This window comes from Corapipo altera, unplaced genomic scaffold (genome assembly GCF_003945725.1).
Source record: "Corapipo altera isolate COAL_440 unplaced genomic scaffold, ASM394572v1 23, whole genome shotgun sequence".
NCBI lineage: Eukaryota > Metazoa > Chordata > Aves > Passeriformes > Pipridae > Corapipo > Corapipo altera.
Window position 1 is genome coordinate 19,082,546 of NW_020884878.1, and position 16,857 is coordinate 19,099,402.

Genomic DNA, 16,857 nt, shown 5'->3' on the forward strand with positions numbered 1-16,857 from the left:
GCCGGGGACACCTGGCGGCCGCCTGGCGAGCGCCGGCCGCGGCCGGGGCGGGGGAGCGGCGGGGGCCCGGGCGGGGATGGGGGACACGGCGGCCAGGAGCAGCTCGTGTGCAGGCATTCCCGGTGTGAGGCTTGAATGCTGTGGTGGTGCCTGCGGTTGTTTGGAGGCGATGGAGTTCCCACTGCTCCCCTGCTGATGGGATGTTCACGGGCAGCATGTCCAGCTTGCTGGAGCTGGAGACAGGGCAGTGGGGGAGCCCCAGCCCTCCGAACCCCTGGCGCGGCTCCTTCAAAAGCAGCCCGGCTCTCCCCTGCTAGCCCCGGGGATGGATTTGCTGTTTCTTACCATTAGGAGCAACGCCTTAGCTCTGAGCACAGCTGGGTCGGAACACTGCTGCAGAGAAACGTTTTTATCAGGGACAATAAAGACTCGATTTCCACCTGGAAATTGCCCAATTTGACTTGTGAACCTTGAAAAGCAGCCTATCACATCCCAATCCTCAGAGCAATTTAGTCTCTGTTGGAGCTAGGAGCCCATTGCCGAGGCACTGGGTTTCCACCTGTCAGGAGATCAAAACAAGCATTTTATTCACTCCTTTCCAGCTCTATCAAATGGGCTGCATCAAAGTTGTGAATCAGGTGCTCTACATCACAAATGCGTCAGCTATCCTTCCTCTAATCCACGTCCACAGGCTCTGTGTCACCTTCTTCTTTCTCTTTTGGTCCTCACCAATTCTTTCCCCTCCAGCAGCTTCAATAGTCCTTTTCTTTTTCATCTTGGTTGCCAGGGTCCAGCTCTCTACCTGGCTCTGATGTCACTTTGCTTCTTGCCCACCATTTCCCCTCCCAGTGCTGTACCTAACGTTCTCTTTTGCTTCTCTGTGTACCACCTCTGCTAGATTCATTGAGGCTGTCATGTCCCACCACCCTCCTCTCCTGTCCCACACTGAGAGCTGCCTCATCCACACGACCCCTCTGCCCTTTCCAACCCCCCGGCCACCTCATCTGATGCTCCTGCCACAGCAACCTGTCCCAGGACTGGTGAAGGCTTTGTTATACCCCAGGGATGAACAGCCCCTCACTCTGCACGCCAGTGCTGTACCCAAGGCAGGAGCAGCGATGTGGAGACGGGCTTGAGTGTTGCCAGAAGAAAACTGCTTTCTGCAATCATGTTTGCGGGGCTGATGAAAGCAATTTCTTCTCCTGTTGAGCTGTGTTTCACCCTGTGGGGCTCAGGGCTGGGACATGTCAGGTATCCATGCTTCTGTGTGGGCTCCTGGGACTCAGAGAGGACTTGGTCTGCCCCTGCCAGACACAATGTCCATGAGCCTTCAATGCCTTTCCTCCATCCTCCTTCATCCATTACCTTTCCAAAATGACAACTTCCCTCCTTGCGATGTTCTGCCTTTGCTTCTCAGCAGCCTTTGCAAGCTGGTTTTCTCTTGAGCAGAATTGCAAGCTTGGATGTCCAGAGGCAGAGGTACTGTCGCCTGGCAGGACTTGGACCTCTGGTTAGAAGCCCTAAAAGCACCTCCTGAGAGCTTCTAGGAAGGCCTGGACTCTGGGAAGGGTGCTTGACATATCTCATATGCTTTCCTGCTCCATCAGGAGCAAGCCCACCTCTGTCCCAGGGATATGGCAGCTGTACCTGGCTGTGATGCCACGTCACATCAGCTGTATCAGGAACAGGCATTCACACTGTCCCCTGCCCCCGGACCAGCCAGGGCATGGCAGTGCAGGAGGGCACCACTCCCTGAGGGCACCAACTTCCCCAGGTGCTATCCTGAAGGGGAAAGCCATTGGTTGGGGTGGGCTAACCTCACTCAGGAGTCTGGGGACATGCATCTCAGCCGCAACCTGCTAATGAGCCTGGGAAGCAAGGCAGAGTGTTTGCCTGACAGGGCAATTAAATGATGATTGATTCCTGGAACAGCTACTTAATTCATCATTAATGGGTTTATCATAGCTGGCATCTGTGCCAAGGGTCCCTCTAAGAACTGCCTCAGGGGATGTGGTATGGAGGTGAGATCTGTGAAACATAAAGCTATATTTGCTACCTCTATATTTTCATGCCTTATTTTGGCTCCTTTTACCCAGTACTCACCTTGAGAAGCTGAGTACACAACACAGGTGTGCATTTCTCACTCTGCTGGGGACCCCTGCAACCGGGCTGGAGAACATGGAGGTCCCTGCCCGGCCAGTGCGTTACAGGAGCAGCCATGCATAGGGGGAGGCAATTCAGTAGGGAGCCTGCAGCTGTCAGTCGTCAGTAGAGCTGCAGCAATGGTTTGGTTTGACAAGGACACTGAAGTCTGCCTCTTCCCAGGTGTACCCTCCCCTGGGCTCACGTTGTGCATGTATGCTTGTATGTGTGCACCCTCCCTGTGCACCTAGCAGCATCTCACCATCCTTACCTGCTGCCAGTCCTGCCCAGACAAGCCCCATGGGGCTGATGGATATGCATGCTATCCAGGGTTGCTGATAATGAGGTCAGAGAATGGCCACTCTTTGCCAATTTTGTCTTTTATGGCTTCCTTGCTTTCATCTGCTGACTTAATTCCTTTCCTTTCCCCAAGCTTGGTTATTAACAAGCTGTCTTTATTACCAGGCTTACTTTATTACTAGGCTTACTTTATTAAGTCCCTGTGCAGCTAAATTCACTGTAGGATCCAAATAACCCAAAAGGGGTTTGGGGACAACTGCAGAGCTGGTGTAGCTCTTTCCTTCCCTGCCTGTGTGCATGCAGGGCTGGTCCTCGCCCTCTCTGCCATTCCCTCTCTAATGTTATCTCTAGGGGTCTGATGGCCCTAGTCTACACCTGCAAATCCAGATCATTTGGTGCACGGTCTTTATGCGATATGCTGGTCTTGGTGACTAAGGAGTGGGATGGAACTCTAATCCCTCTGACACTGGGACTCTTCACATCAGTTATTGGAGAAGAAGGTTTCAGCCTGGCTGCTTTCCAGCAGGGACACACTACAGCACACTGCTATAGGCATTTGTGATGCTGGCCCTCAGTGTCCCCTCTCCACTGCTGACAAATGCCAGGTCTGGGCACCAGAGCTGCACTTAGTGGTCCTTTTGCCTGTTTATCAGAAGCACGGTGAGATCTTCTGTATTTTCCCCTCGTCTTTGCAGTTCTGTTATTGCCCAGTCCTGCTCCGAGGGAGAGCATCAGCCCCAGCTCCCAAGAGTGGAAGGCAGCAAGGAAAAGAGAGTTTAATACAGGTAAACCTTTTAGAATCCCAGAGGGTACAAGACTAGCATGGACTAAATCCCTTTAGCTGTAGCCCTGCCCCGTCCATGCTTTGTGCAGCAGCTCTGAGATCCTTGCCCTGCTCTAAGGACAGCCCTCAAAGGGCAGTTTGAGGAATCAAAGAGGTTTGGGCTCTCCCTCCTCCCCTGGGACAAAGCCTTCAGCCCTGCCCAGCCCACATTCACAGAAACTTCCCCATGCTTCAGCAGTATTTTCCCGTGGTTTCTTTTGCTACCCACACTATTGCTCTTCTAACGAATGTTCACCCTGCGTTGTTCACTACCTGCAAACCCTCCCTGCCTCTTCCCCGCAGCCCAGGTCAGTGAGCCATCTCCCAGCAAAAAGTCAACTGAGTACACGTCCAGCAGCAGTCCAGCTGCACAGATGCACTCATCCTCCACTGGTTCTCTGGCACCTCCCAAGCTGCCTTTTCAGTTTCCAATTCCTCCCAGCTCCTTTCCCTTCTTTCTCCCCCACGCTGTTTCCCAGCACTAGCTGCTGTGAATGTGTGGCTTTCCCACACAGCTCTCCCCTTTCTCTAACCTGCTGCAGAAGACCCAAAGCAAGAAGCGCAGCAACTTCCACACAGGCAACACCCGCTGCCCAGTGGCCAGCAGCCTGCCTGCAGTCCATATGCTGGTGTTTCTCAGCACATTTGGAGCCAGCTCCCTTCAGCAGCTCGCAGCAAGATCCCATTCCTCCCTACCTAGCCTGCTGTCAGAAGCATTTCTTGAGATGAGGAATGGATGCTGTACCAAAACTGTCAACTTTCTCTTACTAGTGCTGGGCTTCTTCTTCTGCTTGGGCTGCTGCTCTCAAACAACACTCAGTGATTGGTCTCTTCTTACTGTTTTATTCAAAAGAAAGATATTTTATTAGAAACCTAATTTGCATGTTAAGGTAGGCAAAGAAGAGGATTGTGGTTTCCTTGCCTGAAAACGAGGATGAAGCTTTGAGCTTCTCTGGGTCTGTGCAGAAATAAAACCACCTTTGATACAAATATGCATCTCTCTTAAATATTTCCAAAATACTTAACAGCCATCTGCTGCACAAGCCATTACAGGCTTTATTAGTAGGGTGGGAGACTGCAGAAGGCAGAGAATGGTTTGGGGGAGGGAGAAGTGGAGGGCATTCACCAAAACACACAGTTTTAGCAGAACAGCTCCATTTTCCATTACAGCTTTCCAAAATGTGATGACCACTGACAGAACAAAGCCCGTGGACAGGTCCATTTAAAACTATGTATGGCCCCCAAACCTGTATGGTGTGGCAGAGTTTGGCCAAGGGACCACTTGAGCTTTTCACTCTCTGGGATCTTCAACTCCAACTTCTTTACTTTTATTTCCTCCTTGAGGACAGATTTAAAGCCGGGGTGATGTGCTGTCTATCAGAAAGCCTAGTGCACCTTGGGGAATCCTATAGCAGGAGGAAGTGTGCCTCTGCTACACAGCATCCTGCAGAGGACTCAGTGACTGAGATCTCTAAGAAGGACAGGAACATTTGGGGTTGCAAGGCAATAAGGTGGCATGGTCTAGGAGCCAGGAAAGTGCTAGAGAGAGACCATAAAATGCAGGGCTCAGGTACTGAAGAGCACAAAGTAATTGTTTCTCTCTCCTGGGGAACACTGATATTTCACTGCACGTTTTGTTTGTGCCAAGGTGGGTTGGGAAGCCAAAATAGCAAATGCTCCTCTGAAGAAAAGGGGTGGAAATATTTAATCTCAGAAATTTTCATGGGTAAAAAAAAAAAAGGCAGCACAAGGTTTCGACACTCTGAAATTGAGGAAGGGACAGGGAGGTGAATTTCCCCAAGGAATAAACCCATGTTGACATTTGTAGCTGAGGATCCTGTTTGGAGTCAGAATTTTCTGAAGCTGGTGGCCCAGAGCCAAGGCTGTACCGCTGCTGTGGTACCCAAGGGTGGAGCTGCTTTGATGTGATGGATCGTTTACTTAGAATGTCATCATTTCAAAGTGGACCAAGCCCCCTGGGATCTCCCCTTTAATCTCGCATCTCTTCGTTCCTCCTCATGGCTGGCTGAGCATCCAACACTCCCAACCCAGCCTAAACACCACCTCCATGTCCTCACAGCAGCCCCCTGCCTTCCCTTGGTGGCTCACTGCTCTTGCCCCAGCTGCAGCTCAACCTTGGAGGAGCCCTAGAGAACCTCCCATCTACCTGAAAGTCAGTTAGGTGTATGTGTAATCTCCAGAGGACTGTAATTCACTGTGCAACCCTCTGCTTTGGGAAGTCAGGGAGGCCCCTTGAGTGACTGTCAGTCTCTTAACTACTTCTGTGCTGTCTGTTAGGCAGCACACATTATGAACCAGCAGAAAAGATGCAGTAGGTCCTTTCCTGTCAGGCTGCACGTGGCCAACCCAAGATGCATTATAGATACACCAAATCCTCATCTTAATCCAGCCTGAATCAGATCATCTTGTTGCAGGGCTGCATCCTTATCTTACTACCAGCAGGGGAGAGACGAAGAGATGCTCTGTTTGGCGAGATAGCATTCAAGCTGTGCAGAGGTGGGGAGGACTCTTGTTTTCTCCATTATTGCCAATATTTTCTGTTCCCACTAGCCTCATCTCGACATCAACTCTGCATGGGTGAGAGGCTTTTCTGCTCCCTTGCCTTGCAGTAATAAAAGTCTCCTCCCTTCTACCGCCTCTGCTCCTGCAGGATCTCTTCTCCACTACCACCAACAGCATGGAGAGTGTGCGTGAGCTGCAAAACCCACTCTTGGCCCAGGCCAACGGACACCTTCGCAGCAGCTATTCTTACCACCAGCATCACAGCCAGGACTACTCCAGTCATCACTGCCAAGGGAAACTGTATTCCTACATCTTCCAAAACGCTGGCGGTGCCAGGACTCACCAGCTGCTGGATGCCAGTTCCCTGCAGCTGGCTGTTGAAGCCTTGTACGGCCCCAGTTTCATCCTGGTGAAGGATGAGACCACTCTCAAGGCCAAGGACAGCAAAACAGAAAGCTGTGAAACCACTTTTACAGAAAGCAAAGAGGCTCCATCCGAAGCTCCTGAAAGGCACGAGGCGCAAGGGTCCTGCCTGGTAGAGAGTGACATCCGCATCCAAACTGTGTCCTATGAGGTGGAGGAAGATGAGCTCCAGGAGTATGAGGTGAGCTTTACCAGGTGGGATGGCACTAAACTCCTGTGGTAATTCTGAACATGGGCTCAAATTCTCGGTAATTTATTCTCTCATTTTTACCCAGAGCTCCCCCCACACCCTACCATCTCCTGCCTCATCAGTCTCCCTGTGCACCCAGTATTTCTTCTTTCTCCTTATCATTTCTGCTCCTTTTCCCTCAGTGCTGACCTCAGAAAGAGGTCACGTTCCCTAAGAGCAGCCCACCTACAGGCTGCTGGGAGCAAAAGAGAGGTGGGTCTCTGCACAACCCTTGGGATATGGGGACCCTTTGACAAGGGCAGCCTGCTGCTGCTGTGGCACTCGAGCTGAGGAGAAGCAGCAGTTCTTGCATAACAGCAAAATTCATATGCCTGATGGCAGCAGCTGAGAAAAAGCTTATATATAAAGACAGGATGAATCCTGCAAAGGAAGAATGAGAGCTGACAAAGCAGCCTCATGGCTGTGCTGTGCCCCACCATGGCTTGAGCAATGGTGCCAAGGCTAGGAACATTGTCCAGGACCTTGAGAGGTGGAAGTGGGTCCCCGGAGCCCACTGGAGCTGATGTCTGATGACCCAGCACAGCTCTGCTGCTTTTGGTGTTGGTGATGTGGCCTTTTCAGATGGCATCAGAGGTGTCCCCACCTCTGCATGCCTTCCCCACTGAGACAAATCACTTCTAGGGTGGTCTGAGGCTGGCCAAGTTGTGCCCAAAGGCAGGAGTGTTGACTGCAGCCACTGAGCAATGTACTTACTGGGGGGAGAAGGCATGTTGCCCCTGCAATGGAAGCTCCAATTCAACTGCTTTCCCTCACTTCCTAAATTAGTTTAGCAGGATATTGATCTCCTAGTCTCTAATGGGGATAAGGCACTTTGTTTAACTTTGTTTAAGCTGACAAATAGTCAGTTCTGCCAAAACTGAAGATATTTCAGTTTAAGACTCTCTCTAATGCAGGGAAATCCCAGACCCCCAGCAAGTGAGCTCAGCATTTGCTCTGGCAGGGAGCCAAGAATCCATTCCACTTTTGAATTTGTTGAGCTATGTTGTTCTTCATTAAACCACGCTGAAGAGTCTAAAATATTTTTGAAATTTACTTCTTGAATTTGCTGGTGGGAATCATATGAAAATATGTGATAGGGCCAGGAGAGAGCAGAAGCTGGGAGGTGAGGGGCTGAGATGCAGCCAATAGTGAGGCACAGGGAGGTGGGCATGTGCTGAATTCATCTCATTTTTCAGAGCGACTCCTCCAGCGACAGCGAAAGCGAAGATCATTTCCTGATGCTTCCCCCCAGGGACCACCTGGGTTTGGCCCTTTTCTCCATGCTGTGTTGCTTCTGGCCCCTGGGGATTGCTGCTTTCTACTTCTCCCAAGGGGTAAGAGATCTTGTTGCTTGCCTGTGTGTGCTGAGTGCTGGAGCAAGGGCCCTGCAAGCCACAGCAGCCCTGGAGGTGGCCGGCACCTTTCTGGATCTAAGGCTCATCTCTGTGCCACAGCCATAACTCTGAGGGTTGAGGCAAAGGATGATGCTGGATGTCTCCACAGTTGTTGCGGGGTTGCAAGCCCTCCAGCTCTGGTGTGGGTTACTGGGGGTCAGGCTTTTCCTTTGGGTCTTCTGGGTGTTATTTAGGGAACTGGAGTTGCTCTTGGCCTTTTGCCCAGCTTCTCACTCTGGCATTTTCCCACCTGTCCTCCCACTCTCCAGTAGAGCGGAGGTTCTACACCATGACCCAGATTGAGGCAGCTCATGCCATAGGAACCAGGCTGCTCTGGAAATTGGACACAAAGGAGATCCTGATGTCCATATCACACTACAGCTCCTCTCTTGTACTTGTTTCTGATGCACATTGGCTAAGCTATGGGAGCCAATGCCAGGCTGGCAGAAGCTGGAGAGGGAGGTGGCCCTCTGGCTGCACCAGCTCAGGAGCTGCTGCCTTCTTGAGGGCTTAGCCCAGAGCCTGGGCTCACTTTACTTAATGTTGACCCAGAATAATTCATGCAGAGCTAAGGGATTTACTCCACATTTGCACAGATGCTTCTGTACAAAGAATAGGTGGGGGGAGGTATTAAGAAGTTAAATCGAGAGGATAGGAACAGAAATGGAAAAGTGTATTATATGAGTGCCTGGCACAGATATGGTGAGAGGCAGGGGAAGCATTAATTGATTAGGACCCCAAGGAGCAGTTGATTTCACATTTTTCCACGTGGTGCAATATAGCACAGTGCACTCTCCATGTGATGACGTATATGGGGCAATTTATATCTAGCTCCATTTGCTATAACTACCCCTTTTGTTCACTCACTGAGGCAAGGACCATCTCTTTATTCGATGTCTGTGCACAGTGACCTCCATGTGGCAACTTGAATACAAGTAGTAAGTAATACCAAGAGCACTTAGAATGATCCCTGAGCACTTAGAGAAGCTGGAAGTTGCCATCACAGAGAACCAACACCCACATCTGTCTCCACTGCTGGCTCCATCAGCCCTTCTATAGCAAGTAGGCTTCAACCAAAAACCCCCCACATGAAAAACCAGGTGGCAGCAGAGCCAGACCAATGGACCATGCTGTCTGGAGTCAACTCCCTGAGACTAGGCAGTACTCAGTACATGTCTGTACAGGGTATACTGGTATGTAGTCAGTGCCACACAGCCATCACCCCAAGCACCAACCATTTGCCTGCTCTTACGAGGGTCCAGCCTCCCACTCACAGCTCTGGCTGAGTGTCCAGATGGGTGCTTTCAGACAAGCAGCTGAAGCCCACGCTTCCTTGGAGGCAAAATCCACAGGGAAATGTGTGTAGGTGGCACTGCTGTTCTGAGCCCTCCCCAACTGGCAAACACCGTGCTGTCTGTTCCCAGCTGCCATGGGACAGTGACCAGGGAAGGGAGACTGACTCAGTAGTGAAACAATTGCATGGTGAGTAAAAGGCCAGGTTGATACAGCTGTGAGCAACAAGCATTTCTTCTCCTTCCAGACCAGCAAGGCTGTCTCCAAAGGAGATTTCCATCTGGCCAGTTCAGCTTCCCGCCGAGCTCTCTTCCTTGCGGCGCTCTCCATAACCATCGGCACAGGAGTGTACATCGGGGTGGTGGTAGCACTGATTGCTTACCTCTCGAAAGGGGGCCATGTATAGCTTCCACCTGCACGTCACTGCCGTCCCTGGCTGGGGCCCTCCTGGGATTGAGCTTTCCTGTGGAGCACAGAGCACCAGTGCCTGCAAAGGCTGCTTGCACAGCCAGACCCTGGCATGGATGCACTATGCAGGTTTTTTCTCCTTTCAGAGAAACAGTAAATCCCTGTTCTCTCCAAGGCTGTAGTGTGCTACCATCTAACAACAGGAAATTGAGAACCAGTCTGGCTGCTGGGACCAGGAGGAGCACATTTGCCTGATGGAAGATGTGCATGCTGCTGCTGGGCTGGTGCCACCACCCCTCATCTGGGGCCACAGCTTCCCTTCTCTGCCCTGTAGCTGGGAGAGCCATTGCTGGTGCCCAAGCTTGGCCTGTGAAGAGGGCACACAGGGAGGAGAGGGGATATGGGGCCAGAGAATGACCACTGTTTCTTCCAGGAGGCCCAAGTCCTGGTGGGGTCTCCAGACTCCTGTGATGGGGACAGCATTCTCACTTCAGCACCATGGGGCGGCACCTGGCTCCTCAGATGCAGTGAAGTAGGAGGACAGAGCATGAACAAGACCAAAGGGCATGCTCTACACATCTCTCTGCTCTACACATCAGATCCCTGATCCACAGGAGAAATCTCAGTTGCTGGCCTATCCCAGAAGCAAGGAGGAAGGCAGGCTGGTGGTTGCACAACATCTCTTCCATTCCTGGTGCAGGCCGGTAAAGACAGCAATGTTTTCTCCATGTTAATAATGACTGTCATGATGATCCCAAGTCTGAGCCCCCATACAGTTGCCATCCCAGAGTGCTGGGCCCTAAAAAGACTTGTAATTGGAATCTCTACTCAAGAAGTGACCTGGGAGGGGTGAGGGCCTGAAGGATTCTACTCTTGGCACAAGGTCAGGGCCCTGCACACAAAGAAGGATGGAAAGAAAAGGCTGACATCACATGCAGAGTCTGAGGCGGGAGTGCTGTTTGCAAGGGGATGAGATCCAGAGAAGGAAGAGACATGGAGGGAGCCCAAGACACAGGGGGTGACCCCAACACACTCCTTCCCATGCCTTGGAGAGGGATATCTCCATCCTTCCTAAAGCCTCTGCTGACAAGGAAATCCCCAGCATCCCCACATACATCTTCCTTTTGCTTACTCGTATATTGTCAGAGACACGTTAAGTACTTTAGAGGTGGGTATGAAGGCAATGGCTGCCCCAAAAAGGCATTAAGAGGATATGCCTCACCCCCTACTCCCCAGCATCCACCTTGACCATCCCTCCTCTCCCTGGCCATGGCTCCCCTGTTGCCTCTTTCCCTCATGTGCAGGGGACTGCAGGCAAATTCTGGGCACCCCTCACCCCCTTCCTAAGGTTTCTGGGCAGGCTGCAGCCAGCTTTGCAAGAGGCACAACATGTTCCTCCAGCTGGGTGCCATTCAAATGTACATTTCATACTAAAGAAGCATGTTAATGTCTGCAATTGCTGTTGTACTTGAGCCATAAAAGAGAGAAGCGCATCAGAGACCTGTACAGAAGCTGGTCTGAAACTTCCCATTACGTTTTATAACATGGAAGAGCTAATAAAAAAAAGCAGGAGAAAAGTCTCTGTTTATAAGAATGTGGAGCTGGCTAGCAAAGAGGTGAGCTTTGCAAGAGTGCCACGCTTACTTAAACCTGGAGGTGTTTATGCCGTTCCCAAAGGAAGTTATAATCTAGCCAGTGTCTGGGCAACTTGGATGGAGATGTATTTCAATGTAGATCACACTGAGCAACTAACACTGAGAGTGGGATGGTGGTGTAGGCTGTTTTCCCTGTGTGCAAGGGACGAGAATTAGGGAGAGAGAGACTGGAGCAATGTGTGTGTTCCGGCTGCTGTGTGTATAGCAGAAGCGTAAAATAAAATGTGCTTGAAGAGGGGCAAAAGAATAAAAACATAGGAGGGAACAAGCAGATCTTGCTTCTGATGGTGGACAGAGACAGAATTTGCAGGGAAGGGCTGGGGTCTCCAAAAGAGATGAGGTGGCTTAGAGAGGAGTGATAAGGGGCAGACTCGCCCAGCAGTTGAGTGACTGTTTTCATTGCCCTGTCCTGCATGTGCTCAGCCATCCTGGCTGTCCATCGCTCCAAATAACCAAGAAAGACAAGAGCACTATTTCAGAGAGGGGATGTTTTTGGGTACCCATGCAGCCAGGGCAACCAGCCCCACAAGCCCCAGCTCATTGCTGTCCCAGCTAAAGCCCTCCTTGTCTATCCCCTTCAAGGACCCCCAGCTGGGGGGCAGCGGTGGAGGTTTCCCACCAATTCTGGTCCAGACAAAATCATTGGGGCTGCTAGACCAAAATCTACAGTAAGAAATTGCATTTACCTGAGCATATGTTATTCTTCCAGCTGGATTCCTCCAGGGCTGCCATGGGTGGGGGTGGGGTCAGCAGCCCCCAGCCCACTCCCCTTGGGCAGCCTGTGCCCCTGCCCCCCAAATTGCTTCTTTGACTTTTTTTAATTGGAGATGCCTGGGGAAGGACCAGGCCAAAGGGCCAACAGAATTAAAGTGTTTTCCACTAATAGCCTGAATCTCTGATGACCTTGGGGGTGGGGAAGAGGAAAAGGGGCTGTGCCAGAGCATCTGTAAGGGGGGCATTTTGCAAAGGGAGAAATTATTCAGAAACAGCCTGAAGGGAAAAGTGGAAATTGAAATCTGAGGACCAGCATGGAGATTGCTGCAGAATAACTTATTACAGATTCACAGCATTGCTGCAGCCACCTGAGCAGAAGGGAAGGAGGCAAAAAGGCAACAAGACACAGCAGTCAAGGAACACACAAGCTCCAGAAATTTGATTAAGCTTAAAAAAAAAGTTAAACTAAACCATGCCAGTGGCTGTGGAAGAGGTGTCTCTTCACCCCCTCTCTCCTGTCCTCCCAGAAAAGGGGTCCCTCTCCCAACCGGGACCCCCAGCCCTACTGCAGAGCCCTGTAATGGTCCTGATCTCAGAGGGAATACTCAGAAACGCAAAGGAGGGTAGGAGGGGCAAAGGAGGAATAGCTTCCAAGTCCTGGCCTGGAAAAACGTCTAGCCCAGAAAGGAGAAGGGAGCCTGGCAGGTCACAGCTCTAGGAGGCGATGCAAAGGGCAGCAAGGGCAGAGACCATCTGTGCCTGTGCAAAGGGGCGATGGGGAAGTGAGATTTCTGGTGGCTGATGAGGGAGGATTTGGGGTTCTCTGAGAAGGAGGTGGAGGAGGGTCAATTAAACAGTGATATCTTACAAGAGTGTACACCACAACCTGCTGTCCTTCCCTGTATTCTTTTTAAAAAATAATCATGAGGTGCTGAAGAGTCCCAGGACATATCAGAATAACTCCTCTATTAATGAATAATGTGTTCTCCATAATTAGGATATCTCTTTGCAACTGAGTTCCCCACCATCTGGCTGCGGGTGCCTGTCCCTGTGCTGTCCAGCACCCCCAGCACAGATGCGGTCCTGCAACCCTGGCCCCAGCAACCCTGTCCCATTGCCCTCCTGCCCACTGCTCCCTAAATGACCATGTCCTGGCCCAGTCCCCCCACCAGTACTCCCAGCCCTTGTCCTAAGGCAGTGTCACCAAGAAACAGACACAGAAAGTCACCAGAAATCTCATTTACTCCTCATCTCCCCAAATCTGTGCCCAAACACCCCTCTCTTGCCTCATACACTGGATTTTGGGTTGCAAGAAGTATCATGACCAGGTGTCCCAGATGCCCTCCCTGCTGTGAGGACAAGACCTTGGGGACCAAGCCAGACCCACTCCCTGGGTTGGTTGAACATGCCCTCCATTCCTCCCCTGCCTTGGAGATGCTCCTCACTCAGCCAGGAGTTCAGAACAGCAGTGTCTGAAGTGCACCGGGATTTGGTTTCTTTTGCCAGCAGTGGAAAACATGCTCTTCCATCTTGGGCTTCTTCTGTCAAGGTGAGCACTTCCCAGGAGGCCTTTCTCTTCAGAAACAGCTAACGACAGGATGGAGTCTGTGCCAAGGGTGGGGGTGGCCTTTGAATCTTGCCTCCTTCTGGGATACAGCCAAGAAGAAAGCTACCAAGGGAAAAACCACCAGCACCTCAGTGCAGATCTGAGCAACCAAGGCATCTGAGCTGCCGCCTGCTTCCCCCAGCTCTGCTCACACTGCTCGCCCCTTGGCAAGTGCTGTGGCATGCCAGAATGGGGCCACTGGCTACAAATGGGGCCTGGGGAGTGCTAACAAGGGATGCTGGGATGGGACCCTACTGGATCTTGCTCCTCTTCCCTCAGGGATGAGGCGATAGAATGGAGGAGAAGGGGGAAAAAAGCTGGTGCAGTTTGTGGGGGAGACAAGCCCCCTGTGGGTCCCTGTCCCCAGATGAAGAGATTCACTGGTCCTTCCAGCCTCCTCACCTGCTCTCCTTGGGGTTAGCCGCAATGTGGGTTATGTGGAAACCACAAGGGCTGGACATGAGGTATCCTTCCTGCTGTACTCCCTGCACCTTCACTGCCTGGGAGGACAAAGCCCCTTGCAGAGGCAAAGCTACCACCTGCTCTCTGAGCAGCACATGTCAGTGGGATGGGATTGTAACCATGCTGATGGGGCAGAAATGCCTCAGTTCTCCCCCCATCTGTCCTCTGGAGGCTGGTGAGAAGAGACACTGGGAAATAAAAGCAGAGTAAGTCCTTTGGCTCACTGAATGGCACAGTCAGTGTTTTCCCTTCACAGTAACCCAGTAAGGAAATAGCTAATTATCTGAAACAGGGCATCTTCTATTTCTGCCCAAAAAAAATTAAAAATCATTTAGCAGTGCATCTCTTCAGTTAGCTTATCCTTTCCTCTTTGCTTCCTCAAAACAGCCTGCAGTGGAGAGAGCACGGGGAGGCACAGCCTGTGGCAATGCCATCTCTCCTGGGGCTGGCAGGAGAGGATTTTTGCAGAGAGAAGCCAATTAAGAGCCATTACTCAGGCATCAGCTGCTGGGAAATCAGGAGGCTCATTACCTCTCCTCTCCCTGCAGATGTAGGCACTCGCTCACTCTTCCACAGCCTCCAGTAGCCACAGGTGCAGGAGCACACTGCTGGGGTTGAGCTGTCCCCACGAGGCAAGAGGACAAATGGTGTCAAGAGGGAACAGAGCGCTAGGTAGGCACACCTTGTTGAGAATAAGGCAGATGCTGTCCCCATGGCCAGTGGGGAGCCATGGGGCTTGCTGTGATGCCACTGGAGGGGTGACACACTGGAGGGTGTTGGCATCACCCTCCACTGCTCATCTGTCCCTTTTGGTGCCAAAGTCTGTCCTAGCACAGCCCCCTCCCCAGTCCTTGTCCAAGCGGTGTCCAGGCATAGGGACATTTGGGGAATACATCTACAAGTGCGCTGCTCCCAGCAAAGCACAGGAGCTATCTTGTGAACTGTAACCCTTTTGCCACCTTGAGATGCTTTTAAGACCAACGAACCAACTGCCTGTGCAAAATCTGGAGGCAAAGCCATGCTTGAGCTAACACATACCAGCTCAGCGCTTGGGCATAATCAACTATTCCACTGTGCTGCACTGGCCACCTTCTGCATCTGCAAACCACCTCCCACGGACAAGAATTGGGTGCATTAGTGGCAGAGCAGAGCCCTAAATTGCAGGTAGGTGGCAAGCTGCTGCCCAAGTGCTTTGCAACCCCCCAGCCTTTGCTTTTCAGTCACCTTTTAATTTTCACCTTTTCTGGGGTCAGCGCTATAAGCACCTCTGTGTGAGGAAGTTTAGGTGGCACCTGAGCTAAACTTCACTGCATACATGCAAAGAGAGAGATTTACCATCCAGTATCTGGATGTGGAGCAGCTGAGGCTGCCTCAATTTCATCTCCCACCACCAGCTCAACATGAGAGCAGCATGACATGTACAAATCAAGTGCAACAATTTCCCCCCCATTTAAGCTCTGCTCAGCCACGAACCACATCAATAAATAATGAACACTCACTGTTTAGGTGATGCCATGGTGGCAGTGACCCACCATGGCCTGCTGCCATCAAAGCATAAGGAGGGAGAAACATAAAGGCACTTGAGGCACTTGTAAAATCCCTCAGAGGGATGAGTATTATTTTCCTACCATGCCCCTCCCTCCCCCCTGCCCCAGGCATCCAGCTAAGGGTAGAAAATCCATCACACCTAAATCTCTTCACTAAGACTTCCAAAAAACATCTTGCAAGGGGTGGGAGCCCAAGACCAGCACCCAGAAGAGATTCATCCTGCAACTGCCCAGGTGTGATGCATGCAGCACTCCCAGTTAAGGGAGAGTTTGGTGATGGGAAGCAGAAGAAGCCTTTCCTGCCCCCTGCAGAGCACTGGGCCCTACAACACAGGTTTCCCCCAGGCTCTACTGATGCCCAGTTGTCTCCAGCAGCAGCTGACCGCCACCCACTGTGCTATGGCATGCTAATGGATGCTCCAGCCCTGCTGCCAGACACAGTCTGCCCCAGCTTCAGAGCCACCCACATGAACCTCTGTCAGCACCCACAGGCAGAAAACTCACCCTCCCTGCTGCTTCCTTGGGTTCAGACAAGGAAGGGAACACTCTTGGGGGTCTTGTGTCCACCTTCAAAGCTGCTGCTGCAGCCACCACTGCCACTAAAAGCAGCTGTCTCCAGCCTCCAGCAGTTTGGAGACACAGGTAATCTTTCTGGAGTAATTACCAGCTCACTCCCTTAGAGGAGTTCATAGATGAGTCCTCCCTGGCAGCTAATTACTCCAATTACTTCCTGACACACAGAGCCCAGGGCTCTCTGCAGCAGTACATAGCAGTGCTTGGCAGCTCCCTGCTTCTTCCCTTGCTCCCCACGTGCTTCCCTTCCCACAGCACCCCTGCCCCAGAACCCCTCCTGTGGGACCACACAGGGTATGCTGGAATGTATGGATGGTGGTGAGATCCCACCATCACTAAGGACAAGGAACTAAATGGTTTAAGAGATGCCCCAGATGGTGGCTCAATGCTGCTCCTCCTGCGCTGCCCCACCTCACAGCTCAAAACCAAGATCACCACAGGACAACCCTGAGCACCCCTTTCTCCTGCAGGCTACTGCAGAGGAAAACTCAGCCACACTTCCTAGCATAGGGCCCCTCTCCCTAGGAGGCTCACAGGGAGCAAAGCCAGACTATGTCAGGAGCACAACTGGGCTGCAGCAGTCAGTGAGAGAGGTTCCAGACATCTTGAGGAAGGAAAAACAAGTTATTTGTGAGCAAGATTGGGGGGAGGAGGACAGATGGGGAACAGACACACCACGACATGTGTTATAGCATCTCAACTCTAACAAGGTCACCAGAGCTCCTAATGGCCCTGCAAAGACCCTGAGGGCAAAAAAAAAAAAGA

The 16,857-nt window shown here is 51.7% G+C and overlaps 1 protein-coding gene across 1 annotated transcript; it reads left to right on the forward strand.

The window, feature by feature from the left end:
- The first annotated feature begins 5,251 nt into the window (after positions 1-5,251).
- Positions 5,252-14,200, forward strand: SYNDIG1L (synapse differentiation inducing 1 like). Its single transcript, XM_027638295.1, has 4 exons — positions 5,252-5,782; positions 5,937-6,392; positions 7,637-7,774; positions 9,375-14,200. The coding sequence occupies exons 2-4, from the start codon at positions 5,964-5,966 to the stop codon at positions 9,531-9,533; spliced, it is 726 nt and encodes a 241-aa protein (XP_027494096.1). The 5' UTR covers positions 5,252-5,782; positions 5,937-5,963; the 3' UTR covers positions 9,534-14,200.
- Positions 14,201-16,857: the final 2,657 nt, after the last annotated feature.

Coding starts and splice junctions, on each gene's coding strand:
- SYNDIG1L (XM_027638295.1), top strand. CDS start 5,964: ATGGAGAGTGTGCGTGAGCTGCAAAACCCACTCTTGGCCCAGGCCAAC. Junction 6,393..7,636: donor ATGAGCTCCAGGAGTATGAG/GTGAGCTTTACC, acceptor CTCATTTTTCAG/AGCGACTCCTCCAGCGACAG. Junction 7,775..9,374: donor CTTTCTACTTCTCCCAAGGG/GTAAGAGATCTT, acceptor TTCTCCTTCCAG/ACCAGCAAGGCTGTCTCCAA.